At 36.8% G+C, this 27454-nt stretch overlaps 4 protein-coding genes and 1 long non-coding RNA gene across 16 annotated transcripts; 3 read left to right on the plus strand and 2 right to left on the minus strand.

The window, feature by feature from the left end:
* The first annotated feature begins 39 nt into the window (after nucleotides 1-39).
* Nucleotides 40-2294, plus strand: LOC124423168. The gene is made up of 2 exons (XM_046960654.1): nucleotides 40-355; nucleotides 485-2294. Exons 1-2 carry the CDS (start codon nucleotides 339-341, stop codon nucleotides 816-818), a joined length of 351 nt encoding a protein of 116 aa, XP_046816610.1. The 5' UTR covers nucleotides 40-338; the 3' UTR covers nucleotides 819-2294.
* On the plus strand, nucleotides 1637-11395 carry LOC124423165 (zinc finger and BTB domain-containing protein 24-like). 8 transcript variants are annotated; one of them, XM_046960648.1, is made up of 4 exons: nucleotides 3725-3862; nucleotides 7844-8331; nucleotides 8426-8658; nucleotides 8797-11395. In XM_046960648.1, the coding sequence occupies exons 2-4, from the start codon at nucleotides 7862-7864 to the stop codon at nucleotides 9750-9752; spliced, it is 1659 nt and encodes a 552-aa protein (XP_046816604.1). In that variant the 5' UTR covers nucleotides 3725-3862; nucleotides 7844-7861; the 3' UTR covers nucleotides 9753-11395. The 8 variants fall into 8 exon arrangements, with proteins under 8 accessions (XP_046816603.1, XP_046816601.1, XP_046816604.1 ...); XM_046960647.1 differs by lacking the exon at nucleotides 3725-3862 and adding an exon at nucleotides 1637-1753 and having other exon boundaries at nucleotides 8426-11395; XM_046960645.1 differs by lacking the exon at nucleotides 3725-3862 and adding an exon at nucleotides 2575-2703 and having other exon boundaries at nucleotides 8426-11395.
* On the minus strand, nucleotides 6583-6877 carry LOC124423169. Its single transcript, XR_006942022.1, has 2 exons — nucleotides 6736-6877; nucleotides 6583-6626 (listed from the first exon to the last, which is right to left on the minus strand). It is a non-coding gene; the product is annotated as an uncharacterized LOC124423169 (long non-coding RNA).
* Nucleotides 11396-11706: 311 nt separating the features above from the next.
* LOC124422463 (zinc finger protein Gfi-1b-like) lies at nucleotides 11707-18285 on the plus strand. 3 transcript variants are annotated; one of them, XM_046958920.1, is made up of 4 exons: nucleotides 11707-12239; nucleotides 13401-13748; nucleotides 13859-14708; nucleotides 14833-18285. In XM_046958920.1, the coding sequence occupies exons 2-4, from the start codon at nucleotides 13422-13424 to the stop codon at nucleotides 14937-14939; spliced, it is 1284 nt and encodes a 427-aa protein (XP_046814876.1). In that variant the 5' UTR covers nucleotides 11707-12239; nucleotides 13401-13421; the 3' UTR covers nucleotides 14940-18285. The 3 variants fall into 3 exon arrangements, with proteins under 3 accessions (XP_046814876.1, XP_046814875.1, XP_046814877.1); XM_046958919.1 differs by lacking the exon at nucleotides 11707-12239 and adding an exon at nucleotides 12247-13171; XM_046958921.1 differs by lacking the exon at nucleotides 11707-12239 and adding an exon at nucleotides 12247-13171 and having other exon boundaries at nucleotides 13907-14708.
* A 4465-nt stretch (nucleotides 18286-22750) lies between these two features.
* LOC124422464 (zinc finger protein 16-like) lies at nucleotides 22751-26407 on the minus strand. 3 transcript variants are annotated; one of them, XM_046958922.1, is made up of 5 exons: nucleotides 26289-26407; nucleotides 25972-26184; nucleotides 25077-25311; nucleotides 24554-24995; nucleotides 22751-24441 (listed from the first exon to the last, which is right to left on the minus strand). In XM_046958922.1, exons 4-5 carry the CDS (start codon nucleotides 24948-24950, stop codon nucleotides 23975-23977), a joined length of 864 nt encoding a protein of 287 aa, XP_046814878.1. In that variant the 5' UTR covers nucleotides 24951-24995; nucleotides 25077-25311; nucleotides 25972-26184; nucleotides 26289-26407; the 3' UTR covers nucleotides 22751-23974. The 3 variants fall into 3 exon arrangements, with proteins under 3 accessions (XP_046814878.1, XP_046814879.1, XP_046814881.1); XM_046958923.1 differs by lacking the exon at nucleotides 26289-26407 and adding an exon at nucleotides 25565-25890 and having other exon boundaries at nucleotides 25972-26072; XM_046958925.1 differs by lacking the exons at nucleotides 25972-26184; nucleotides 26289-26407 and adding an exon at nucleotides 25565-25964.
* Nucleotides 26408-27454: the final 1047 nt, after the last annotated feature.

Below are 27454 nucleotides of genomic sequence, written 5' to 3' on the forward strand. Positions count from 1 at the left end.
GAGCCTCGATGATGACATCGGATGTTCAGGATCGTATCTATAAAAGGGCATTGCTTCCGCTTACAGGGTACATCTATATCTTTGTCTCTAAAACGTTAAATTTTACATCGTCACCACATTGGAAGCTATATAGAATAAAACAGTTGAAAGTGATAAAAAAAAACTGCGTGTTTACATAAGTTAGACAACCCAATAACAACGGTATATTTTACTGAAAATCATAAGAAGTTATTAACGAAAAAAAAAGTTATACAACGTTACAAAACTTAATTTAATACATAAATGATTAGTCAAGTTAGAATATAAATTTTTTGGTCAGTAGACCAAAACGATCAAATATGACACGGAATAACAGGTTAGACTTTGTTTACATGACTCTTTAATGATATAACATAACCTTTCTTTGATAAGTATAATGTTTTTTAATCTCGCAAAAATTCATTTTGTCTTATTACCATTTATTGTCAATGTTATCGTTATTTAGAAAACGAGGACGTATTTTAGAGGAAGAATCTAGCGAGTTCATGCCATTAAGTAAAAGGATCAATAATCTTCATATCAATGGTTTATCTGGACTTCAAGAAAGTACAGCCGAAATGGAATCTGATTGGGGAGGCCCTAATTTTATTCCTTCTCCAAATTATTCAGAACCTTCTCAAAGCTCGCCATTACATGACACTTGTGCTTCTAGCCAAAGTAGTTACACTGCCGATTACAGGCCTGATCTTGATGCAACAGAAAATCCATTTTACTATGAAAGCAATAAATTATTGTTTTCTTTGTACATGGAACGTATGCAAAGAGCAGATATGTATTAATAATGGCTTAACTTTGCATATTTTAAAGGTATTTTTTATTTACAACTTAATCATTCCTTTGGATAACTTTATAAAGCCATCAAGTTTGTCAGTCTTAGGTATTAATCTTTGCAATTTGAAATTAGTTCAGTTACATTACATTTCTAATATCAGTACCTTTTATTATATAATGTCTATATCGCAAATTAATTATAATACATTAAAATTAATTTCCTAATTTTCCTAATTTTCCTTGATAATTTATCTCATCGCAAGGAGAGAAGATTAAATGTCTTATATAATATTTATTTCTTTATTACCAAACACTATGCATGTCTAAAGTATATTAAATTAATGAATTCAAATGCCGTATGTGATTTATTGTAATTGTATTTATATTTCTATTGTTTGTATACATTGATAATTTGTGTGAGAAATATTTGGTTATTATTAAATTTTTACAGATTGTGGTTTACAAAGGAGAGAAATAATACAAATAAAATAAGATACGATTGAGTCAGGTTTATTTGTTATTTTTCTTTATTTTTTCCAACAATTAAATTATAAGCTTATTTAGAAAGATTTATTACGTTTAATATGTGTAATTATTCATGAATGATAAATGCTCTGTAACATAAAGAAAAAATAGACAATGATCTTATATATATACTCGAATTCGTAATTTAGATAATACGAATTAATTGTTAATAATGTTCCAATCTACATTTTCAATTTCAAATTTCCCGCTATTAAACGAATAATTGTAAATCAACCTTAACATTAGCTGGGACACGAGTCCGACGTGAACGCACTCTGATGAGACAATAAGAACGAACGACATAACCTTTCGACCAAACGTTGATACAACATTGAGAGGGAAGGAGACGCACGCGCACGCTCAGTGTAACATTTATTTCTCAATATCGCATGGCCACCCATATTGAGATAGTAAAACGGTTAGTCGATCTTTCATCGTGTCTTTTATCATAAACAATATATAATTTGTGAAAAAAAAAAAAAAAACGATAGTCTTGCGACGATTAGGATAAAAATCGTTATAACGTTTTAGTAATTCAGAAGGAATCGACGAAGCCACACGAGTAGAACGCGCGTAGCTATTTCCTTTCTCTCTTTTCACACTTTCGCACGATATATAGATATGTGTGTGTGTGTGTGTGCTTGTACGTGAGGGCGCGCGTAACCCACCGCCATAGTTAATCATATCCCTTGATGGAATGTTAAATGAAGGCGCGCGCGCGCGCGCGCGACACACGTTTTACCGCCTATCGGACCAATAATTGTTCGAAACAGAATAAAAACACGTATAAAGTAGGAAAATAGAATAAATTAAAAAAGAGAGAACGTCTTAGAGAAATAAATGTCAAGAGAAAGTTGAATGAATTAGAAAGAAATAGACATAAAGCAAATAGAAACAGGGAGAGAGAGAAAGGATGTATTAAAAGAAAGTAAAAAAAAAAAGAAAAAGAATAAAAAAAATTCGTTATATCGAAGAAACGGATCAACCGTCGGAACTAACCCACAAAACTGATCTCCGAGACGCTCGAGGGGGCGCGCGCGCACATTCGTCATATCTCACGCGCGTACGTTGGGAGGTCGTAACGAGTCCTGTCCCGTTCGTTTTAATAATTAATTAATGAATTAATTATTTCATTGACTAATTAATTAGTCAATTGGGCCCGATTGAAATAACAGTGTTTAAGGTGGAGAGAGAGAAAAAAAAAGAAATAAAAGATAAAAGAAAATATACGAGACAAGTCTAGTGGGGAAAAAATAAGAAAAGGAAATTGAACGAAGTACAAGAGATAGACAGGAAGAGCAGAAGAAAAACGAAGTTCTTGCGATCGGATTGGCGCGGAGCGAGGCGACACGACGCATCACACGCCGAGTAAGTCGAACGCGCATGTTGTGTGTTGCCCACTCGTCGAGCGGCCATGTACCGTTAACTCGAATTCATTTCACCAGAGTTGGACGGAAAAGCAAGTCCCGCTTCTTACCTACCAACCGATCGGGAGAGAGTCGATCGTGCACGATCGGGCACAACTCGTTGTAAAAGCCGGAAACTTGCGTGCGTGTAATTCGTGTTCACCTAACCAAGTTTCACTCGGGACGTGGCTTATGCTCCCGATAGAAACGACGATACGAATCGAAAAGTACTAATCTCCTTTCTCACTCTCTCTCTCTCCTCCTCTCTCTGTCTCTTTCTTTCTCTCTCTCTCTCTCTCTCTCTCTCTCCCTGTGTGTGTAATTGTGTCGTGCTATCATCCTCGTTCTGAACTCTGTTTTTTGGTTTCTTTCGTTCGTTCTCGCTCGCTCTCTCACTCTTTCTCTTTCTCCTTCTTATTCGCGCAAATTTTATCCGAGAAGTCGCACAAAGTCTCAAATCGAGTCAAGTCGAGTCGTTTGTTCGGACGCGCGTTTCGTATGACGTGTGCACAGTGAATAGCAGCACCAGCACCACCACTAGCATTGGAAACAGCAGGAGCAGCAGCAGCAGCAGCAGCAACGGTGGCGACGACGGTGGTGGTGGCGGTAGTAGTAGTAGTGTAGTAATAGTAACAGAGCGACGACAACGACAAACGACGCTACTAGGTACGACGGGCAACCAAGAGCGAGCGTAGAAATGAGAAAGTCCACGTCGCTGTCGCGTTTTACGCGCTGAGGATTTCGAGAACACAAGAAGCAAGAAAAGAACAGAACAGAACAGAACAGAATAGAACGGTTAAGAGGCGCGTACGTGCGACGAACGAACGGACGGACGGACGGACGAACGGACGTACGTACGGTCGGTCGGTCGGTCGGTCGGTCGGTCGGTCGGTCGCTAGCAGGCTGGCTGGTTTGCTTGCTTGCTTGCTTGCTTGCTTGCTTGCTTGCTTACTTATTCGCTCAGACAATCTTGAGAAACTTGTGCCGGAACACAGAGACATTTGATCGTTGTCCATTGAACGGTGAAGTTTAAGGAAGAAAGACGGCGAAGTCGTGGAGAAGAAGAAAAGAAGAATCCGCCAAGGAGGCGCGCGCACTCTCTTTCTCTGATATTCCTTTGGGTAAGTAGTATTTAAGTAAAACAAGAAATACTGGAAGGAAAAAAGAAACTCGCAGGGTTGTAATTTCTTCTCTTGTCGATCGAGCGTCCCATGGCGTCTCTCTTCGTCTCTCTTTTGCACTTTCTTTTTCTTACTCTCTCTCTCTCTCTCTCTTTCTCTTTCTCTCACATACACGCACACATACATTCGTTATACACTCACTCAATCACTAGTGCTTGCTTTCTCACTCGTTAACTCCCTTCATTCACGACGCTCACGGTCCTTTTGCCACGTTCTTCGATGATCCACGATGTAAGAAACGTTAAAAGAGAAAAAGAAAGAGAAGGAGAGAGGCGTGCCACAGTTTAAGAGAGAAACCGCGAAACGGTGGCCCACGGAGAGCACCCACCCCAAGACACTAAAATCGTCGCGGGGCCCTCGTCGTGGCTGACGGCTTGGCTCGGGCAGGCTTTGGTGGGGTTGGTCGGAGGTGCGGACAGTGGTTGAGAGGCTGGTGGGGTTGGAAATTGCGTGGTGGTGGGTGCCCGCCGAGGTCTCGGAGGCCCCTCCGTGGCATCTCGCTGCCTCTAACCCAACGAGGTGGGGGTGTAAACAACAGCCCTGCCCGTGCTCCTCTCCGTTGGCATAGTCCTGGCTGCTTCGTGCCTGCTTGCCCTGCCCTGCCTTGCCATGCCCTGCCCTGCCCTGCCCTGCCCTGTCCTGTCCTGCCTTTCCTTGCTTGCCTTGTCTCGTCTTTCCTTTCCTTTCCTTAGCTTACCATATCTTCTTTTACTTTGCCTTTACCTGCTTGCCTACATGCTTTGCTTACTTGCTTATTTGTCTGCTTGCTTGCCTTGTCTCGCCTTACCTATCCATACGCTTCGCTTTATTGTTTTTACATATTTTTCTTTATTTTTTATATACAAATACACAGTTATATATATATATTATATTGTTTTTCGTATGTATATATACTAGATGATTTCGTTCCTCGAACTATTCTTCTCGACAAAGCATCTTCCTATTTCCTCCCTCTCTCTATCTCCCTCTCCCTCTCTACCTCGTAGAGCGCATTCCACTCCGATCGCGAAAGAACGACACGGAAAAGGGAGCGAGAGAGAGGAAGAAGAGGAGAGGAAGAGACGATGGAGGTGGTGGACACCCGCGTACCGTCGCGGGAGAAGCCAGCCACGTTCGAGAAAGAGGAGAGGAACATAGTTAGTGAGAGAGAGAGAGAGAGAGAGAGAGAGAGAGAGAGAGAGAGAGAGAGAGAGAGAGAGAGAAACAGCAATTGCATTCGTCGAGAGAAAATAAAAGCCGTCGGCTACGTCGCCGCGTAGAAGGCAGTATCCTCCGTGTCATGGCGGCTGAGAGCAACCATTTCAACGCGTTCGATTTCCGTTGTCTTTTAGACCGTCCGATTGGTTTTCCCGTGCGAGTTTGTGCCACGTCACACAATTCGCTCATCTCCGGCCACGTCATCATTACTAAGATTATTACACGTCGTTCGTTTACCAACGAAACATTCTCCCATTTCCGCTTTTACTTTTTGATCGTTTCCAAGGACCAAAAACGGACATGTATAAAACGTGTCCACTTTAATATTAAACGCATTATCGTAATATGGATCGTTTCGTTGTGATTGTAATAATGGCAGTAGGAATAATAATAGTAGGAGTAGTAATAGTAGAACGACGACGAACAAGTCGGAGGAAGCCATGCTGCAACAACGGTATGCCGCGGCGCCGTTCCATCCGCCGAACGTCGTCCCGACTTGGGCCGATCGGATCTACGATATGTACGCGTTCGGAATCGTTACGTAAGAGATGGAGAAAAGAGATAATCTTTCGTCGAATAGAGAGAAATATATGTATATACATACATAGAGAGAGAAAGAGAGAGAGAGAGAGGAACAATTTAGAAATAAAGAAAGAAACGAGAAATTTATTAGTATACGAATGTATTTGTAGTTATCGGATTTAATTCACGTATAGAGTCTACTCTCGCGACAGGTATCATTGCTCGTGCGTACATATGTGCGCGCGCGCGTTCTTTGCGAAAGCAAGCGAGAGAGAGAGAGAGAGAGAGAGAGGCAGGCGCAGCGAGCCTTAAGAGAATCGACGCCATTACGACATGCGCGTCTTGCAAAGGAGACCGACGGCCTCGGCCGAGCGGTCAGTCGCACTCGCCGTTTCGCCGACGACGAAAAAGCCAAACGTCCGGCCGAAAAGGGACGCGTCAACGTGTGGATGTCGAGAAAAAGAGAGAGAGAGAGAAAGGAAGAAAGAAGGAAGGAAAGAGAGAGAAAAGGAGAAAAACAAACTTTTCTTTTCTATTATACTTGTCGGTATTCGCGTGTTTTGTTCGCCGTTGTGTGGCTATTGAAGGATTCGCGAGGGAATAACGACGAGGACGTGCGTGCGATTCGCGTCCGATCCGCGTCCGTCGGTTATAGGCCGCTCGATGCGCGACACCCTTCTTCTGCGGTGGACGGCGACGGTAAAGGCGGCACGACGGGTAACAACCTAACCTCTCTATCTCTCTCTCTCTCTCTCTCTCTCTCCTCTATGTTTCTCTCCCTCTTGCCATTTCTGCTCTGTCTGTCTGCCTGCTTTCCTTCCTTCCTTCCTTCCTTCCTTCCGTCCTTCCCTCCGAGTACGTTTCGAAACAAGGGCAAACGTCGCCGTCGTGTCCCACTTCGTCTACCACGGTGTCTACTACTCTGCTCCCTCTCCCTGTTCTCTCTCTCTCTCTCTCTCTCTCTCTCTCTTTCTCTCTCTCTCTCCTCTCTCCCGATATTTCGCGTTCCCCTCCCCTGGGAGTTTCCGGTAGTGTCGTGGCTTGTCTCCCTTCTTTCTTGGCGCGTGCCCCTACCCCTTCCTGAGCTTTCCGACTCTCTCTCTCTCTCTCTCTCTCTCTCTCTCTCTCTCTCTCTCTCTCTCTCTGGCACACGTATCTTTCTTTCTCTCGTCGTACTCTCTCGCACAGTACGTGTTACTACTTTACGTGTGGTATAGAGTAGGTGCTAGAAGGGGAGAGAAAGAAGAGAGAGGGATAGTGGTAAAGCGAGAGGGAGTGAGAAAGGGAGAGAGAGAACAAGGAGAAAGAAAGAGATGATAACGGGTAGGAAGGAGGAAGATCGGTGGTGGAGGCTGTGAGAAGGGAGGGAGCGAAAGATCGGGGCTCTATTTCGCGGTGGGATCCCGCTTTCCCACCTATGCCTTCCCCCCTACCCTCTTTCTGCTCCTACCCCTTACCCCGTGATTGCAATGCTTGGTGGAGTGGGGTGTAATCCTGGGCCACTTCGGCGACCATCCTCCCTGCTCCCAGATCCCTTTTGTGGTGGGGAGGGGGTGAAGTGGGGGTTTCCCTCACCCCATCCCCACCAACCGAACGCTCTACTGCCGGTGGCACTGCCACCTCCGCGTGAGAGAAGACGACGAGTTGCCTTTTGACTCTTTGGCGCTTACGCGATCTGTAACACACACTTTCGAAAGATGTAGTCGACAGAAATAGAAAGAGAGAGAGAGAGAGAGAGAATTAGTTTGATGCGCTCTGGGTGGTCGTAAGAAGAGGAAGGGTTTATATTCGAGCATTGACTCAGACATAAATGTGTAAGGGCGGAGGAAGGAGGAATTGTTGATTCGTTTACATATATAGCAACCTTGGTCTTCAAATCTTAAAAGAATGGGAACGCGTACTAAAAGAAAGTAAAGAAATAAAAATCGAGAATGACCGATGCGAATTTGCAAACAACATGAATTGTAAAGAGGATTTTTTAGAGATATGAAAATAATTGTAGAGTTTTATAAGAAGCGGGAATCTTTTGGGAAAAGATGATCTAATTAAAATCGAAAAAGAATCCCGATTAATCAATATAAATTTTATATTTTATCAAAATATCGTAAATTGCACGTTAGGCATATTAACATAGAATACGAAATAAAAATGAAATATAATTATCATTTACTAATATATATATCGATCTTTTTTTTTTTTCAGGCGTAAGATCGATAAAAGATGAATTTCACGCCTTTTCCTGGCTTTACTACAGGCTCGTTGCCGACAGGCACGGTTCATCAATTCGCGACAGCCAAATTCGCACAAAATTTAACTACTGGTGGTCAGGTCGTCGGTGTTTTATCAGGTGGAGAGGGTGGTGTTCATTACTTGAGACCAGTTGATCCTAACGGTTTTGCTGTGGCTCAAGGAGGCAATAATCAACAGCAGCAAATAATTACGCTGCCTATAACCGTACCTGGAAAAGATGGCACGCAACAACAACAAACTGTCCAGATTCAAGTGGTTAATCCCAGTGTTTCTCAAAGTGGAAACAGTGGGGACCAACCAAAATATCATTTGGCGCCAATTTCATTGGGACAGTTTCCCCAAGGTGCAGCAACTGTTCTTACCGTCGCCTATAGCCAACAGGGAACGGATGGTGTTCAAATTCAAGTTCAGCCACAAAATACGGTTGCAACGACGCAAACGTAAGAACCGTGACACTTGAATCTTTTTTATTATTATTTTTATGATCTTCATTTCTTACAAATAATAATATCGTTTATATTTAATTTTTCATAGGTCGGATCAAACAACACAGAGTACTTCGGTTGCTGTAACTACCACATCGCAACAGACGATTCAGCAAACTGTACAACTTCCGGGAGCACCAGAGGGATTAACCGTGGTTGCACAAATACCACAAGATTTGATCTTAAGAGAAGGAATGGAAGAGTCTAAGGAGGATGTGAAAGAAGGCACAACTCCAGTTGCCCTTATTAAAAGAGGAAGTGTGAAAAATCAAGGAAATCAAAGTAATGAAGAGTTCATTACTTCAATGCCTGCGGGTTGGCAAAGTTTGGCAACCCCAGGTTCCACGGTTGCTGATTATCTTTCAAGGCTTCCCGCCAGTACTTTGCCACTTGGTTTACAACACTTCCTTAAATTTTCAGCAGAAACAATAAAGAGAGAAGCCACCATAGAATCGAGTCCTTTAGGCGCTGACGGTCTAGACGCTTCAGGAAGTATGACATCTGGGGAACAAGCTGTACAGATTACAGTAGCTGGTGGTGAGACTATTATTCCCGACGTTGTTGAGGAACAAGAACCGGGAACAAAACCCAAAAGAAAAAAGAAATACAAGAAAAAACCTCCAAAGCCAAAAAAACCGAAGCCTGGTCAAGTTAGTATTGTTACTGCCTTAGACGGTACCACGCTATTCTGCTGCCCTCAATGTAATATGGCTTATCCGGAGAAAGAACTTTTAGAACAACATCTTATCGGTCATAAAATAGAAAGGAGGTTTATTTGCGATATTTGCGGTGCTGGTTTGAAACGTAAAGAGCATTTAGAACGACACAAACTTGGTCATAATCCTGACAGACCATTTATCTGCTCCGTTTGTATGAAAGGTTTCAAACGAAAAGAACATCTTAATCTTCATTTTGTTATACACTCTGGACAAAAGACCGAAGTTTGTACCGAATGTGGAAAGGCGTTCTACAGAAAGGATCATTTAAGAAAACATGCAAGATCACATCTTGCCAAACGTGCTAAAGAAGATCCATTAAATACGACTGATACTTCGCAAAATCAACAACAAGTAGAACAGACACAACAACAAACAGAACAGTTACAGCAACAATCTTCTGTACCGGAACTTCAACAAATTCAAATACAAGTAGGGCAAGGTTCACAAGCTCAGATACATCAAATTTCTGTCAGCGAACAATCTACTGTTGTGCTACCAACCGCTGCTGAAACGGGTGCAATGGCGATGTTACACCATCAACAGCAGCAGCAGCAACAACAACAACAGCAGCAGCAGCAACAGCAGCAACAGCAGCAGCAACAACAACAGCAACAGCAACCTCAACAACAGCAACCTCAACAACAGCAACAGCATTAGCAGCAGCATACCGCCCCTAGTCAAGCCGGGCGGTACTACAGATTTAATCATCAACAGGCCAGAGGTCGTGTAAGACAAGGCGTACTTGCCGATTGAATTCTATTGAAATCCTTTAATTGATATCATGCAAGAAATTTTGTTGATGATGGTCATTGTTGCCTAGTAGTGATTACATTAAAAAAATATCAGCTTGGACCTTTAACCGCGTTGTGGCTAGGCCGGAATAATTTATATTTACTATCATCTTTTAAAGCGCACCGAGCTGAATAACGAACAAAGTTCGTATATACAGAGTTTCTTTTTTGCGTACACGTTGTAGCGTACGTGTAAAGATACGAATGAATTTATTCGTACGATGTAAAATGTTTTCGTCGCCAATCCAGTTCCATGACGCACGTTAGATATAAATGAAGAAATTTATATATAAATATATGAATATATATATACACACTTATATAAATAGATAAAAAAAATATATTTTTGAAAGCGCGAACTGGATTCGCCGAAGGACACAAGGCAATCGAGTTTGAAGCTGAGATATTATTTCTCTTGAATAAATGAAGTAATGAGAAGAAATAAAAAAATAATAAAAAAATAAAAAAAAAAAAATAAAAAAAAAATAATAAAAAATAAAAAAAAAAACATTGTAAATACAACAGTCTTTCATCCCTAAACGGAGGATTACTGTGACGTGCAAATATCAAGTGAGTCGTTTTATTTATTTTGCTTATACTACACACGATCCGAGGCATAGTAGTAAAAGAGTGTTTTGATAAATCATTCAATTTCAATTAGTATTATGTAGAGAATATTATTAGAGTTGCAAAGCATAAAGAAAAATGTAGTCATACATTACATCTATAAACTAATGACAAGGATCAGTGTATATTTTTACAATGACAGTGGTGTGCGAACCACCTAATGTATTAACGTCATTCGTCACATCATATGAATCGATAGAGAAGGTTATGAGATAATTGCATGTAGACATTATATTCAAGCAGAATATTTTGCAGAAACATACATACATCATTTGCCATTCTTATAAATAATATATGTTATTATCTGACTATTTAAAAGTTGATCGCTGTACATTTTAATTCATTTCTACAGTTTCTCCAATGCATTTATATTATAGAAGTATGTATCGAAAAGACAACATCTACATTCCGCAATTATTTCATAATCCCAGATTTATCATTAATCTTTTTATCATAATTGCTTTGCTTTTGTTAAATGAATCATCTGTACAATTTTTATACGGAGATTCTAGAGTACTTTTCTCTATGTTGATCGTATCTAGAACCAGAACCTCCAGTACTGTTGTAACTTGTATGGTGAAAGTACGATGAGATGTTGTTGAAAAATAATCATTTAGATTGATCGGAGATGAATGACTCGGAAAGTTGTTGAGTAAGAGTGTATGTATAATAAAAAAAAATCTCTTTATTGTAAGTATAACATTACAGGCAGTGGGTATAGCTGTACAAGAAATATAATTATTATTTTATTATTATTATTATTATATCACATAGCTATTATTATCGTAGCCAATATTGATAGTCTATAAGTCATTTTCATTGTTACTTACATAAATATTGGAGGAGAAAGCTGAAATAAAACATACATTTAATACAAAAGAACCAACAAATTGCTCGTGTTAACCATCGTTTGCTAATATCGAACACGAGGTTATTAAATTATCTCGTGGCCAATAAAAAAGAAAAAGGAAAAAAAATCGACCTCGTAGAAAGAAAAGAAATTTTTGTAAAATAGACTAATCGATAAGGGAAAAAAGAAAATATATGTGTATATATATATATATATATATATATATATATATATATATATATATATATATATTTATATGTATATATCCATACATATATATAAATATATACACACATATATACATATTAGAAAATTATATAAAATATGTATAATCAAGAGCATAGAATCGCGAACGTAATTCGGTCAAGTAAAAAATTACGCTTAATCCTGAAGGTAATTCTCTAGTTAACTAGAGTCGATAATCGAAGATTTTGCGATCCAAGCGATTTCGCATGGTTTCGCCTTGTCGTATCTCCCAAAGGCTACAATCGAGAGATTCACAGTGCATGAGGAGTGAGGGTGAAGAGAGAGGCGTGAGAAGAGGAAGGAGGGAGAGAGAAAGAGAGTAAGAAAGAGGTAGCGTAATGGCAGGTCGCCGGGAGCGATTCGAAGTTAAAACCCCAACGGATTCGGGTATTTTCGCCGGCGCGGCCGCGAGGAGGGCCGGGAGAGAGAAAAAATAGTTAAGAGGCTGGCACAGTAGAGGGCGGACGGGTGGGGTGGGGGCGCCGAGACTTGAGGGACAGGTGTCAACGGTACGCACACTACATCGTCACTGGCCATCCTTTTTTTGTCCAGCCAAGGATTTTCGTCATTGTGAAAAATCTTATTTTACCCGAGCGATCGCCGAGCACGAGGTGCCAGCTGAGATAAATGGTAAGCGAACGCGGCCGAAGTGCTAGGAGATCCTCGAGAGCGTCGGGGAAACGTCCCGTGCACGGCCATTTTCTGCTGAATTTCGTGCGAATTCGGCCCCCGCGTATCGACTGGGGGCGCGCGCGCGCGCGCCGGGAGGGGGAAAGACGCGTTCCCTCCTCTCTCTCTTTTTCTTTCTCTTTCTCTTTCTCTCTTGTTCTCCCCTAACGCATCCTCTTCGTTCTCCTCTCATCTTTCTCGATAGCTCTCTCGCTTAGCCACGCTCGAGTCCTCCTCGCTTACCCTCCTGTCTCTTCACCGCTCTCGCGTTCCTTCAAGTTTCCGCACACACAAACGTGCCAAGCGCGCCCTGCCCATCCCCCTAACGATCATTCTCCCCATCCCTTCTCTCTCTCTTTCTCTCTCTCTCTCTCTCTCTTTCTCTGTCTCTGTCTCTCTCTCTCTCCCTTCGACAGGCAACCCCGCCGTCGTCGCCGCGTCGCGACGATCCCGGCCGCTACACAGTAGGCTCTTCGTTTTTTCCCTTCTCCCCACCGTCCGGAGAGTACGTTCTTCCAAGCCGTGCACTTCCCGGTGCGGCGACGATCTTTTCGATCTCAACACACGGCATCTTGTCGCGTTTCCTTAGACATAATTGACCACGACGACGACGGCGGCGACGGTGGTGGCAACGCAACGCGACTACTACGGCGACGACGACCACGACGATCACGACGACGACGACGATAACGACACAACGATAACGATAGAATAAAGATTATTTTTCGCGGTGAAAAAGAATAAAGTACCACTCTAGGACAGCGTGCTGACTCGCGTTTCTTCGCTTCGACTCGCGTCCTTCTTGTCTGTCTCGCCGGGAGGAGAATTCCCCGAGAAAAGTGCTCGATCAACGAGAGACGACGAAGAAAGATGGGGAAAGGGACGTCGTTGCTGTGAGTAAATATCTCTTGACTAACTCGACGCCGAATCTCATGGTTGAGTCAATCGACGCCGACAGCTCGTGTTGACCGCGCCTGAAAACTTATTCTCGTTCATCTTTTTCGTTATCCGTCGAGTCTCCTTTCGTTCTCCCCCCTCCCTCCCCGCCCTAGCCCCCTCTCCTTCACCTCCCGCCGTTCTAATCCTTACGTGAATCTATTCATAATTTCATTTACATTTTAGGTATATGATTGACGGTTTGCAATGAATTTCCCGCCGTTCGGAGGCCACTTTCCCGGCACTATACCGAGTATCCATCAGTTCGCGACCGACGGCTCCGGTGGTGCAGGCGCGCGTTACGCTAATCATTTTCCCAACCAGCCTCCGATCGGAGTGCCGGTTATGGGAAAGTACCGTCCTGAGACCAACGGCGTACAAACTCCTCAATCTCAAGTGATGATGAACAATAAGGCTAATTATCCAAACAGCAACGTCCACCATTATCCCAATGTGCCATATTCTCAAGCTCAACCGGTGCAACAGAGACCCTCCAATTCTCCTGGAATGCAAGAGAAACGTTCGTATCATCAGGTAACATCTTTCATTTATCTCTTCGCCCCCTTGTTAGACTCTGAATATCTACAGACGTACTCAGACGGTCTTCAGAGCTCTAATAATCCATCGCCGATCCCAATTTTTAGCAAGCCACCGAGACTATAAATCAACAGGACGTTTGCAATCTCCTACAGGATAAGGACAAAAGCAAGGATAAGAAGGCGGATGAGCAGCAGCGTAACGGGGACACTGCGACCAATGGTGGACAGCAGGACTACACGATGCATCAACATCATCAACAACATGCCCACACCCAAACACCTGCTACGATGCCTGCAACCTGGCAGTCCTTGGCAACGCCTGGCTCCACCGTAGCTGATTATCTTAGTCATTTACCAGCTAGTACTTTGCCGCTTAGCTTACATCATTTTCTCAAGTACTCTGCAGAAAGTATAAAGAAGGAATCCGAAATGGCACAAACAACATCCGTAGCTGTAGCTACCACAACTACACCTAATATCATGATGTCACCAAATAACAAGAAAAAGAAGAAGAAGAAGCCACCAAAGGAAAAAAAACCACGCCCAAAACCAGGAGAAATTCGATTGACTACAGCTTTAGATGGATCTACACTTTACTGCTGTCCTGAGTGTCATATGGCATACCCTGAACGAGAATTGCTGGAACAACATCTATTAGGTCATACTATGGAACGAAGATTTGTCTGTGACATTTGTGGAGCGGGTTTAAAAAGGAAAGATCATTTGACACGCCACAAGCAAAGTCATAATCCTGAAAGACCTTATGTCTGCACTGTGTGCCTAAAAGCTTTCAAGAGAAAAGAACAATTGACGTTGCACTTTGTAATACATTCTGGCGAGAAACGTCATGTGTGTACAGAGTGTGGTAAAGGCTTTTATAGAAAAGATCATTTGCGAAAGCATACTAGGAGTCATATTGCTAGGAGAGTGAAAGCTGAATTAAGTCAGAATGCTGGTAAGATACTACTTCGACCGACAGATCTCAACAAATTTTATAATGCATTTTAATCTCTGTACATGCAAAGATTGTGTTACTCTAGTTTTGTTCACCTGGTAGAATGATTAATGTTTTATTTTAGGTACTCAACAGAATCAACAGCAGAATAATGTATCCAGTATGCAAACGACGACCGTGTCAGCATCGTCCGTTCTTCCAGGCGGGCATCCAGGTCCTCTCCTATCCTGAGCCCCGCCACCAGGGAACTTCCAAGTTCCCCATCCAAACAATATTCTTCATACTCATACTTCGCATCATACATTACATCATCATCACTTGGCCGCAGTCAATGTGGCGCACCAATCGAACGTTACTCCGCTTGCTACACCCAGCCATTATCAGACGCACGAGCTCGGCTTTCTAGGACATGTAAAAGATTTCTGAGAGCAGGGGAAGACCTCGACTAAGAGGTAACATTATGACGCTACACGATTGTCTCCGCGAACAGAGTTTCAGCGATTTCACGTGGCTCGGACATAGTGAGTTTTCTACATATATTTCATTTAAAAGTGATTCAAACGATGTTCTGCTTCTTGCATCCTTCTTATAAACGACGATGAATTCATTCGTTCATGCGGATGCTATTTAACGTACGAATTCTTGCATCCACAATTATACTTGGATGCAAAACGATTCGAAGGATGTCCAGAATTTGTTCAACATTTTCTCTTTAGATCTTTATAGCATGAATAAATGTGATATACGAGCAAGGATCGAGAACAGACACGTTCACACTATAGTATGGGTTGAAGTGCATACAAAGTATAATTTCAGTAAGAGAACTAGATTAGGAGCCTGATTTAAGAGTCTTGCCATACTCATGGTATGTATGAAAAACAAAACATATTTTTGTGAAAGCTTGGTATTAATATATGGAAACTAAGCTAGTTAGCGGGGGAGAGAGAAATACAATGAATTATATTTTTTTTCTTCATAACTGTGCTGGATCGAAATGCTGTATTTGCGAGTGTATCTATCAGATTTTTATAATTATCTGATTCGGTTGAATAGTGCAAAACAAGTTATCATATTAAAGAATCTTTTAGAATTGTAAGGGCAATATAGATGCAAAAACATTCGTCCCAATGTCTATTCGATTGTATGTCTTTCAGTTTTAATTAATATCATAAAAATTTGATATTTTCTCAATATTTTATATTTCAACATATTGAGTATACTTTAACAATGCATTATATAGATGATACTTCTTAATATACTAAATTTATTTACTAAATTTATTTTAAATGAAAATTTTTTAATTTTTAAAATATAGGATTTATTAAAAAAGAAAACATATATTAATAATTATTATTATGTATGGCAATATTCTGTGCACGGTAAAAGTTATACTTCTTTTGTTTTCTTTGATTTTGCATACAAAGTTGACAGTATTTTATATTTTACGATAGTTCCAAAATTGTGCTTATATGTATACTTTTATACATAAGTGCGTAAATATTTATATGAATATATATATATATATATATTTTACGATTCATCAAGATCGTACTAAAATCCTTTGTAAACAAACTCTTATTGAGTTTGTTTCGTTTTTATATGATTTTTACATTGTTTTTATAGATATTTTTCGTTAGATCTGTTTAATCTTCGTTGAGTACTGATTACATTCGTAAGCTCTGTCCTTAAAGGTACAGTATATATTTAGGTTTTTTGTTTTTTCTTTTTATATGTGTATACAGTACATTATGTTCAAATAAGTACAGTTGATAAACTGTTTAATTTATATATTGAGCCTTTTGTAAAGATAACCCTCGTGGACTGTGATCATTTTGGATAGAGATTTCTTGCTCTAGTTATCCAAATGAACTTGCGTTATCAATTATCTATCTAATTTTTTTTTTTAGACTTATTAATTGTGCCATTCTTTTTAAATCCTCCTTGCCGTTTTCTCTTGCCATACCAATAACTGTTCGGTTACGATCGCTCACACTATCGTACATTTATGTTTGTCGTCAAGTATCTTGTACGTGTTTAAACATTAATTCAACGTCAATATGATGGAAGATAGTGTTGAATATGTTTAGGTACTGTATAAATGTAACGTATATGCCTGGTTAGGAATGTGATGCGAATTTTTCAAATGGAAAAAAGATTGGAAAGTTTCAGATATGTAGAATGCCAATTGTAGAATGTATCTTTACACAACAATTTTAGATTTTTCATTTGAAGTAGGCGAAATAAACTTTTAATCGAGGAGAAGACTATGAGAAAGAGGATTTCTAAACCAATGATAATTTTTAACATAATGTTGAAACTAATAATGTCGATGGTTTTCACTATATTCATTATAACCAACTTTTTTGAAGTATTGCATTTGTGTTGTATAATACTTTCATACTTAAAGATCAAATATCACAGCACAACGATGATTAACTATTAAACTAATGCACCATTTAAAGAACTATCTAATCGATATAGACAATACCCCAATAGTTTCTGACATAGTCTCTTGAGAAATGTCACTTTTAATTTGATTATACTTTGTTCGATAAATAATATTTTCTTTTCAAAAGTAATAAACAATTGAGAGAAAATCCAAGAGAGTTATAAAATTATCGTACGGTTGATCCTCGTTGTTGACTCTTCCGCATCATGTTTCTAGCGTGATACGTTTTAGCAAGTAACACGAAAATTCAGGTTTCGTCAGACCTCAAGTATAATGATATAATAAGAATATGACATACATAGTATATACTAAAAGTTGTATATATCTATATATTTATATTTATATATATATAGATATATATATAGATACATAAATATTATATTATAAAAGTATAAGAGAATGAGCTGTATTAAAATACTCCACCGCCACGTATTTGTAATCGTAAATAACAACAACAACAACAACAAAAAAAGAGAGTACACCTTAGACGGTACATTTAGTAAGTAAGTTTGTATACAAGACAACAAAAATACGACGTAAATTGAGAAAGAAAAAAATTAGTGCGCGTGCGAAAGCGAGAAAAAAGGGAGAGAAAGAGAGAAAGAGAGAGAGAGAGAAAGAAAGAATGAAAGTGAGAGCGAGAAAGGATGAGAGAGAACGAGAGAAAGAAAAGTCGAAGAAGAAAGAGCGAGAGATAGTCTCCTAAAACAGAGCAAGCCAAATATGGAGCTACTGAAGAAAAAACTCGCAATGTCGATATTGTGTGTGTGTGTAGTTATATCGAGAATTCAAAGAGAAAGAGAGAGAGATAAAGAGAGAGAACAAAAAAAATGCCGTGCGTATTATTGATCTAATCATGCGAAGAGAAAATAATTAATAAAATGTAGCTTTATGATTTATACAACGGAGTTGAGTGATGAGAAGAAAGTTTTCCAAAAATTGTATATCTTTACAAAAATAATGTGAAATGTGACATCACAAAATGGTGGTCTATTCAAAAGCTATGATTAAGAAAACGGTATTCTCGTATTCGACGGATTTTTTATACTTTTTAATGAAAAAAGAAAATAATAATAATAATAATAATAATAATAATAATAATAATAATAATAATAATAATTAAACAAAGTAAATTATCCGTCTCTTCGAGTAAATAGAAGTTGGTGTTCCTAAGAAAAAAAGGAAAGAAAAGAAAAAAAAATGAAAAGAAAGAACGATATTTAAAATAGTTCTCTCTTTTTCTTTCTTTTCTCTCACTTTCTCTCTCTCTCTCTCTCTCTCTCTCTCTCTCTCTCTCTCTCTCTCTCTCTCTCTCTCTCTCTCTTGCTTTTTCTCTCTTTTTCTCTCAAAATAAAAGGAAAAACAATTCTCCAGTGCCTTCGCATAGCGCTGGAATTTTTCGTATTTCTTCTAACTTTTTCGATGAGTGAAATAAAAGAAATGGCGTTGTGCGTGACTCTTTTTGGAACACCGCGTATATGTACTTGCTACTTCCTCTATTTTCTTTTTCGCATATAAGATCTTCGCGCGGTAAAGTTCATATACGCGAAAGAAAGAGAGAGAGAGAGAGAAAGAAAGAGACAGAAATAACGACAAAAAGTAAGGTTAAATATTTTTGGTAATGAAAACGATACAAATCATCGAAAACGACGACGATGATAATAATGATGATGATGATGATGATGATGAGAATGATGATGATAATGATGATAATGATGACGATGATGATGATAATTATGATAATGATGATGATGATGATGACGATGATGATGATGATGATAATGATCATTGCACCTTGTTATTGACAAATTCGTACAAGTATCGATGAAAGATACGATAGAGAAAAAAAGAAGATATTGACATATTGACATCCATGTTTCTTTGTTTTTTTAATTTTTAATTTTTCTTTTGAACACTTTTGAACAGGTTCAACATGTTTCAAAGGGCTTTAATTTTTTTTATTTCAAAACACATTTAGAAATCGTGTACTTAATCATTCGTGCGACTCAAAATGCAAAATAATGTATTTTTACATTGCGCTATTTGAATATATTCTCTACACATACGACATACATAAATACACACATACATATATATATATATATCATATACTTAAATCGATAAGTACGTAATATACTTAATTTGATCGCTTCGAGTTAAATAATTAGACATATTTTTTGTACATTTCGTGCGTTAATTTTTGTCAACGTTTTTCTTTTTTTTTTTTTTTTTTTTTTACGTAGTCACGTTTTTAGCGGGAAATTCAAAGATGAGAAGTAGAGGAAGGGACGTATTAATTTTGACTTGTCAAATCGAGTAATGAAAGTAAACGTTGAATAGATCGTAAAATTTTATTGGTTAATTTACTTGAAAAGATCGTCGTAACGAAAAGAAAAAAAGGAAAGAAAATAAACAACATGAATGATTTTATAATGTTCTAACTCGATGATGATTAAGATTTCAAAAAATCGAAAAAAATATAGGTCACGAAAGGAAGGATTTATGTTTATATACATATGCTTCTTACTCTGGCTCGTTCGGTCGTACATAAACATTAATAATGTAACAGTGTGTCGATTAGAGGTTAGCGTCTTCATATATTTTTTAATGACAGAAGCGTTATCTCTCGTGATCAAATAAAAAAAAAAAAAGAAAAAACAAGAAGGAAAAAAGATAAGGACGTTCGTTTTTCCATTACGTGAGCATCATTCGTAATGCTTCACATGCATAAGTAGTTGTCGTAAATTTAACTTTTTCCCGTATATCTGAATATTCTGGATCTTCCTGGATTTTCCAGGCGAGGCTCATTTTTGCCATTTATTGTTGTTAGAAAGTGAACTCTAAGCAGCTTATTTTATTATACCGCATTCATACATATTATTATACGCTGTGGATATATATATGTAAAATAATATACTGTTCAAAACAATTAGAGGATCATTACTGTGAACTAGTTTTATCAGCACCGATCAAATGAACGGAAAGAAACACAAAAAAAAGCTTCCCGAAAAATTCTGTGAATTGATTTCTTTTTACACTTTATTATAACGCATTTACTACTCTTCATTTAAAAAGAAAAAAAAAAATAAATAAATAAACAAAAATTCTTGAAATTATATTTGCGGCGTGGAACGTGGATAAAGATTACAATATGTAATCCTCTAATTGTTCTGAACATTTTAAATAAAAGATGAAAACCGCAGGCCCTTAATCCGTAGGATTAGAGGGTTTCCAGGCAATAATTCATTATTAAATATATATATGTCACCCATTGTACGAACGAAAATAATTTTCGATCAATGAGGGGACATATCCATGCCTATAACTATTATTACGGGAAAGAGTTAAGAATAATATTTTCGATTATCGAAACAGATTTTTGTGTAATAGCCGTTCTCTCGATGGACAGAGAAGAAAAAAATTCTTACTTACACTAAAAAAAAAAGACAGGAAGAATGATAAATGCACACACTCACATGAACACACATATACACATACACACTTCATGTTGTAAATCAAATAGAATTTCTCCGAAGGATGAATGTAACGGATGAGAACAATATTTTTCTACGCAACGTCGAAACTCTTAATCGTACTAAATCGATCGATAGAGCCAAAAGTGAACTCGATTGAAAGCCTTCGTATAAGAAACGCGTGATCTTCGAACGGGTCAAACTAAAACGGGTTTGCAACAAAAAAAATACCGATTGGAATGTGACCTAAAGAATTATTATTATTATTATTACATTAATACTATTATTACTATTATTATTACTATTATTATTATTATTATTATTATTATTATTATTATTATTATTATTATCATTATTATTATTATTATTATTATTATTATTATTATTATTATTATTATTATTATTATTATTATTATTATTATTATTATTATTATTGTTACTATTACATTATTATATACGAAGTTTCAAATTTAGAGTTCTGAATATTGAGAAAAAAATTGCTGCAGTTTTTTTTTTTTCATGTATGTTGCATTTTGCTATATTTGTTTGTAATTAATCACATTCCTATCGATTAAAGTCATTTTTTTTGGGTGCGAACCAAGCCTTGTTCTTTCCTCGTTCGTCAGCGAAGAACAAAATGTTTTAGTTTGCTCGGCTTGTCGTCCACTTGGCGTGCATGCGTGCGTGCGTGCGTGTACCACACAACATACATTTTAATGCGTGCGATTCTATAAGCGATTTTTTCGCGAAGGACCCAACGTCGTCGTCGTCAGCGCGCGAACGAGTGAGATACGATCGAAGGGAAATGTGGAAAAGCTACATATATAAAAAAAAAAATTCCTCGACATAGTACAAAGCATTTAAAAGCTCAATTATATATATTTTTTTTCCCCGAATAGTCTAGACGAGAGAGTCATTTGAAGATTTTACAAGTTTTTTAGTGGGCCGTTTCGAAAAGCTTACCATGTGACCATGAAGAAGAGGAAACTTATAATTCCCACCACAAAAAGAAAGTTCGTAACGCGAAGTATTTTTCAATATATTTCTTAATTTTTCTGTTTTTTCTCTCTCTCTCTCTCTCTCTCTCAATCTTTCTCTCTCTCTTTTTCTCAATCTCTCCAAGATACGAGTATATAATATTCAATAATTATTCTTGATACTATGAATAAAATGTAAAATTTATATTGAAATCATTTTATTAGAATTATGTGTACTTCGTGGACACCCGGTAAGCATTAATTCGAGAAAAAGGACACTTTGTAATCAATCCATCAAAGGATAAAATTTTTTGTTCGGACGTATCCTAATTTTGTTCTGTTTTCTGGTTTTTTAATTTTTTTTTTTTTTTTTTTTTTTTTAAATATTTTATATTACTTTTTTTGCCTTCCTTATTCCCTTCAACCCACAAAATCCGCTCCCATAAAGTTGAACATTTGTACCGCAGTCTTCCAGGGTACAAAATATGCAGTTCTTTCATCGTCGTGTATAAATCAAAAGAAATACATGCGAAGATTTCGGAAGGAAAAGAGGAAGAAAGAATGAGAGTGAGAGAGAGAGAGAGAGAGAGAGAGAGAGAGGATGTATATGTGATGAGAGAGTGTGTGAGATAGAAAGGGATAGAAAGAGTGTGAAAAGGAGAAAAGGTTAAAAAGATGAAGAGGAAGGGAAAAAGAAAAAAAATTGTGTATAACTAGACGATCCCTCTGATGATCTCAGCGTTTTATTTTTGTATAGAGTGCATAAAACGTGTAACTTTCAGAAACGCATAAGAGGGAAAAAAACGGATAATTAGAATGAAAAGGGGCAAGACTTATATAATAAGGAAAAAAAAGCGTTTAGAAAGATGTAGGTATATAGCAACATACAGACGAATTTAGGCTGCGAAGAGATATGGAAGTTTAAAGTTTGTGAACATTTTTCAGATATTTCCCAGTGCTGCTTTATGTAATACCCTACATAATACATATACATATATAAAAATTGTAAAAAAATGCTGGAAAAAGTGCAAACTTCGTTGATGTTTTATTTTAACCGATCATCCTCGTTTGTTTCCTTCTTCTTAGTCCGTTCGATAAATTATAAAAAATTAATTGCTCATGCGGTTAGATAAATCTGCAAAATTTATATAATAATGATTTATTTAATCATGTTGCTACAACCAATAACATAACGTTTTTTTTCGTTTTTGTTTCTTTTCTCTCATCTTGCCTGGTGTACACAAACATCTTCATTCACTTTTAAATTATAATACAACAAAACCGATGGACAGTCAATTATTCTCCATAAATATAAATAATATACAAGAATGATACAACAAAATATTAATAATAATAATAATAATAATAATAATAATAATAATAATAATAATAATAATAATAATAATAATAATAATCATAAATTTAATGGTACTAAAAATGACTGTGAAGCAGTGATAACGGTAGCAGAAGTAGTGGCAATAGGGATTGTAACAATAATAATAATCATATTATGATAAAATAACGATATAATAAGGTATACATATGTACGCTCGTTTGTAACGTGCGTATATGTATACGTGAGTCAGTGTATGCTTGTTAATACATGAACAGTGTAAATGTAAAATACCAATTATTAATTAATTACCTAATAATATTACATTCATTCTTGCTCTCTTTCTCTCTCTCTCTCTCTCTCTCTCTCTCTCTCTCTCTCTCTCTCTTTTCTATGGTTACCAACATATGCACGTAATAACAGACACGCTTGTAGGCAAAATGTCATAAAATATTAATATCGAATTTTACTCAGTTTCTCAAAAGGTTTATAAATGTTCGTCTTATTTATTATAAGAAGGATAGAGGTATAATAACCTTTGTCATAGTAACTCTTAGCTAACAACATTTAGCACATTATTCATTTAAACAGTAACGAAAACATACTTTTAATGATAAATAACAGTCACTGCTTTCCATAATATTTAGCAGAAGCAGAATAATTTTAATTATGTTAATTTGACTTAGACGACTGATTTTGGAATCAGTCTGATTGCAAGCAAATTAATATTTATAATCAAACATATCAACGTTTATCGATTTAGAAAATTTTTAGATAGCATAAACGGTTGAAACTTATTATCAAAAAAATAAAAGTTATTGAAAATGTTTCATTTGCTCATATTGGTATACGTTAAGAGGCAATAACGTAGAACTGTTCGATAAATTGTGATTGCAATCTTTTGTAATATTAATCACAATTTACAATATTTTATTAAAATTCTAATGAAGTTCAACCCTGAAAAATTCGTTTTCCTAAATTACAAAAAAGATTTCTGCTCATAATTCACGTAAAAACATGCGTAGATTTTACAGCTAAGTACGCAAAATGGAAAACGGAGGTGGCCCAGCTTGCCTCATCATCATGGCAAAACTACTCAGTCCTTCTTCGTTAGTACTTTGACCATTTTGGTTATTTTGTGAGCTATTTAAAATTTTATTTCTACTACTGTTATGACTCTGTAAATGCTTTTTCAAATGGTCTTTTCTGTAGAAGGCTTTACCACACTCTGTGCAAATTTGATTTTTGCTTCCCGAATGTATAATCATGTGGCGTGCAAGATGCTCGTTACGTTTAAACGCTTTACAGCACATATTGCATTGATAAGGTCTGTCTTTATTATGGCCTTGTTTATGTCGATCAAGATGTTCTTTTCGCTTCAAGCTTGCACCACAGATATCACAGATATGAGGCCGCTGCCGGTGATCCTCCAGATGTTCATGCAATGTTTCACGATCTTCAAATCTATATGCGCATTCTGGACAATGATACACCAGCATACCTTTGATAAAATTGTAGATAACAATAATAACCTTACTGATGAAGATAGAATATTCTATATATCTTAAAAATATTTGTTAATTATATGTTTAATGATTTATGCTAATGCTCACCATTGATGTGCTGTGGTTCTACTTCAAATTCAAGCTTTGGCCGAACTTCTTGACAATTGTGTGAAGAATTATTGCTATTATCCTCGTATTTTGTTACATATGGTAAACCTAATGTACTGGAACAACGCGCTAAATATTCAGAAGTAAGTCTGAAATCTATTTGCAAAGGATCTGTCATTGTAGCCGCATCTACTTTTTGAATTGTTTGTGTGCTTGAAGATTGATGCGAAATTTGAGGACACGTCTCCTTATTTCCACAATTATTTTCATTTCTATTTTCATCCGTTTGTTGCACATGCTGTGGCGGATGTGTAGGATAAGTATATCCTGTCATATTTGGTTGCGGATGGTCGTGTATTTCAGATGGATATTTCACATTATGTGGATTATAAGCCATGTTTCAAAAAATGACACTAATATAACCACCCTCTAACATTTGTGCCTATAAAATTTCATATGATATTAATGAATACAAATTTTTTAAAACAAAGAGAGGCAAAGGATTTGACATATAAATATTTACCTTCTAATAGTGCTTTTCACAACACTGGCACATTATGGGTTGTTATTTCTTCATATTAAATCAGACTATTATTACCACATTATTAATTAATTTAAACATCTATAGTTCACACAAAAAGCTTCAAAGAACTCATTTAATACAGACATGACGTCTGTTAAAAAACATTAATATTCTTTCATAGGTTTCCGCTTGTACATTGATTTCCGTTTAGGATACAGTATCATTGAATAAGAGTCTGCAAGACAAATTATATTACTTACATTACTTTATTCTATATTTTACTTTTTTTATGATCTAATCCTTTCTCAAAGAGAATAATTACAAGATTATTTAAAAAAATTAAAAATATGAGTATATTGCAAACATATATGCATATAAAAAGAAAAATATTGTATTAGTTCGACGGAATGACACAGCACCTATCATGATTCTTTCAACGTAAGTAATATCGTCGTTGAAATTATGTCGAGAGAAGACAATTTTCTTACCTTATAAAAATTTTATATACAAATTAATGCACAATTAATGCATCCTACGATCTATAAAAAATATTTCTGATTTTAATTTTTGATGATTGTGAAAGCAAACAATATATTTTTCTCGTAACGTTTCGTTAACGCGTTACCACGGTAAGGAACGAAAAAATCTGATTGACCAGGTCAGGACAGGTGTTACTCTCCGTCCCTTTCTCTCTCTCTCTCTCTCTCTTTCTCTCTCACACTACCCCCCTCCACTTTACCCTTTTTCATATTCTTTCTCTTTCTTTCTTCACTTCTAATTCCTACCTATGGGAGAACGAAGGGTCGAGAGTTTTCTGTCGACGAATTTTGGAAAATGTATTAACGATACGCTTACACGATGATCGTACGACAATCGTACTATCGAAGATACTTACCATTGAATGGTGTCGTTCATGTAGAAAACAGTATACGTTAGCTGCTATTTGTTTGTATCCAGCCCGGCCATCTTTATGTATCAGCTGCTTTGCGATCTGTTCGTTCTCTCTCTCTCTTCCTCTCTCTCTCTCTCTCTCTCTCTCACACTTACTCACTCGCTCTTTCTTTTCCTCTTTGTCTGCTATTCGCGTTTGTAGATTTACCTGTTTGTCCTTATAAAAGAAATTCGATAAATTTTGTAATATATATTACCGTTTAATATGATCAACTATCATCGTATCAACTATCGATTTATATGTAAAATGTAAATATTTACATTAATTCGTCTAAATTTAGAAACATTCGTAAAGAAACATATGTAACGCGTCGACAGAAAATGAAAGAATTTGATCGTATTCAAAACCGGCGGCGATGGTGGCGATTACAGTGGCGACGTCGGTGGCAAGAATTTGACTGAACAAATACTGTGATTTTCTCAAGCACCGCTATAGTGGCATAGCGATTTTTGATAAGCTTATTAAAAGAATCTTTGAAGTCCTTCATTTCTAACAATTAAATCGTTATTATGATTAATTATTATTATAAAGTAAGTATTATTATTATTTGTTCATCATGGAAATCTGATATTAATTTTGCGTATAATATTTGATTTATTTATAACAAATTCTTTAAGGCTGTTCGCCACCTTTCACTCGTAGCATATGTGATTTCAGCGACAGGTACGGACAAAATATGAACTACAAGCGCAATAGGGAAACATTGTCCCCACTATGCGCCTATTGCATCGGTATATAAGCTTGTTAGGTTATATCCCTATCACGCTTAATTTAACAATTGGGTTAGTTAGTGACAAAAATTTTTGTATGCAGTAAAAATAATAATATATCTGATAAAAAGGAAAAATAAATATTTGTCAAATTATACTTTTTTGCAGATAGATAGATTGTACAAATTTTATAATCTTTGTTTCTAGTTAAATTTATATAGATAGTTAAAACGTATTTAAGCAGCCGTTGATTCGATATTATTTGTGATGAAATGTAAAGCATATAAAATATAATATATATTATACCAAAAGTAATATCGAGTATCCACGTCTTATCAAATGGAGAGTAATGCATATGAAAATCCACGGGCTAACGGGTAACATTACTCTTTTATTTTATCGCTATTATTATTTAAAAATGAAAACAAGATCAAAGCAAAATCTAAGTCTTTAATAATGGAGAAAAGAAATTTATTTTTTTTTTTATTAAGACCTTATACATAACTAAATAGTTACTAATAATTATCTATATATATAATCAATAAGAGTAATAAAGAAATTCGAATTTTTTAGTGTATTTTTCTAAGAAATTATTTTAGGATTCTACTATACTTAATCTGTTTATCTATCGAAATATAATCGGTAATGTAAAATGTAAGTACTTTAATGTTTATTTAGAATTAGAAAGAAAAGATTTTGGAAACGCACTGAAATAT

The sequence above is a fragment of the Vespa crabro genome, chromosome 3 (genome assembly GCF_910589235.1).
Source record: "Vespa crabro chromosome 3, iyVesCrab1.2, whole genome shotgun sequence".
In the NCBI taxonomy this organism is placed as follows: Eukaryota; Metazoa; Arthropoda; class Insecta; order Hymenoptera; family Vespidae; genus Vespa; species Vespa crabro.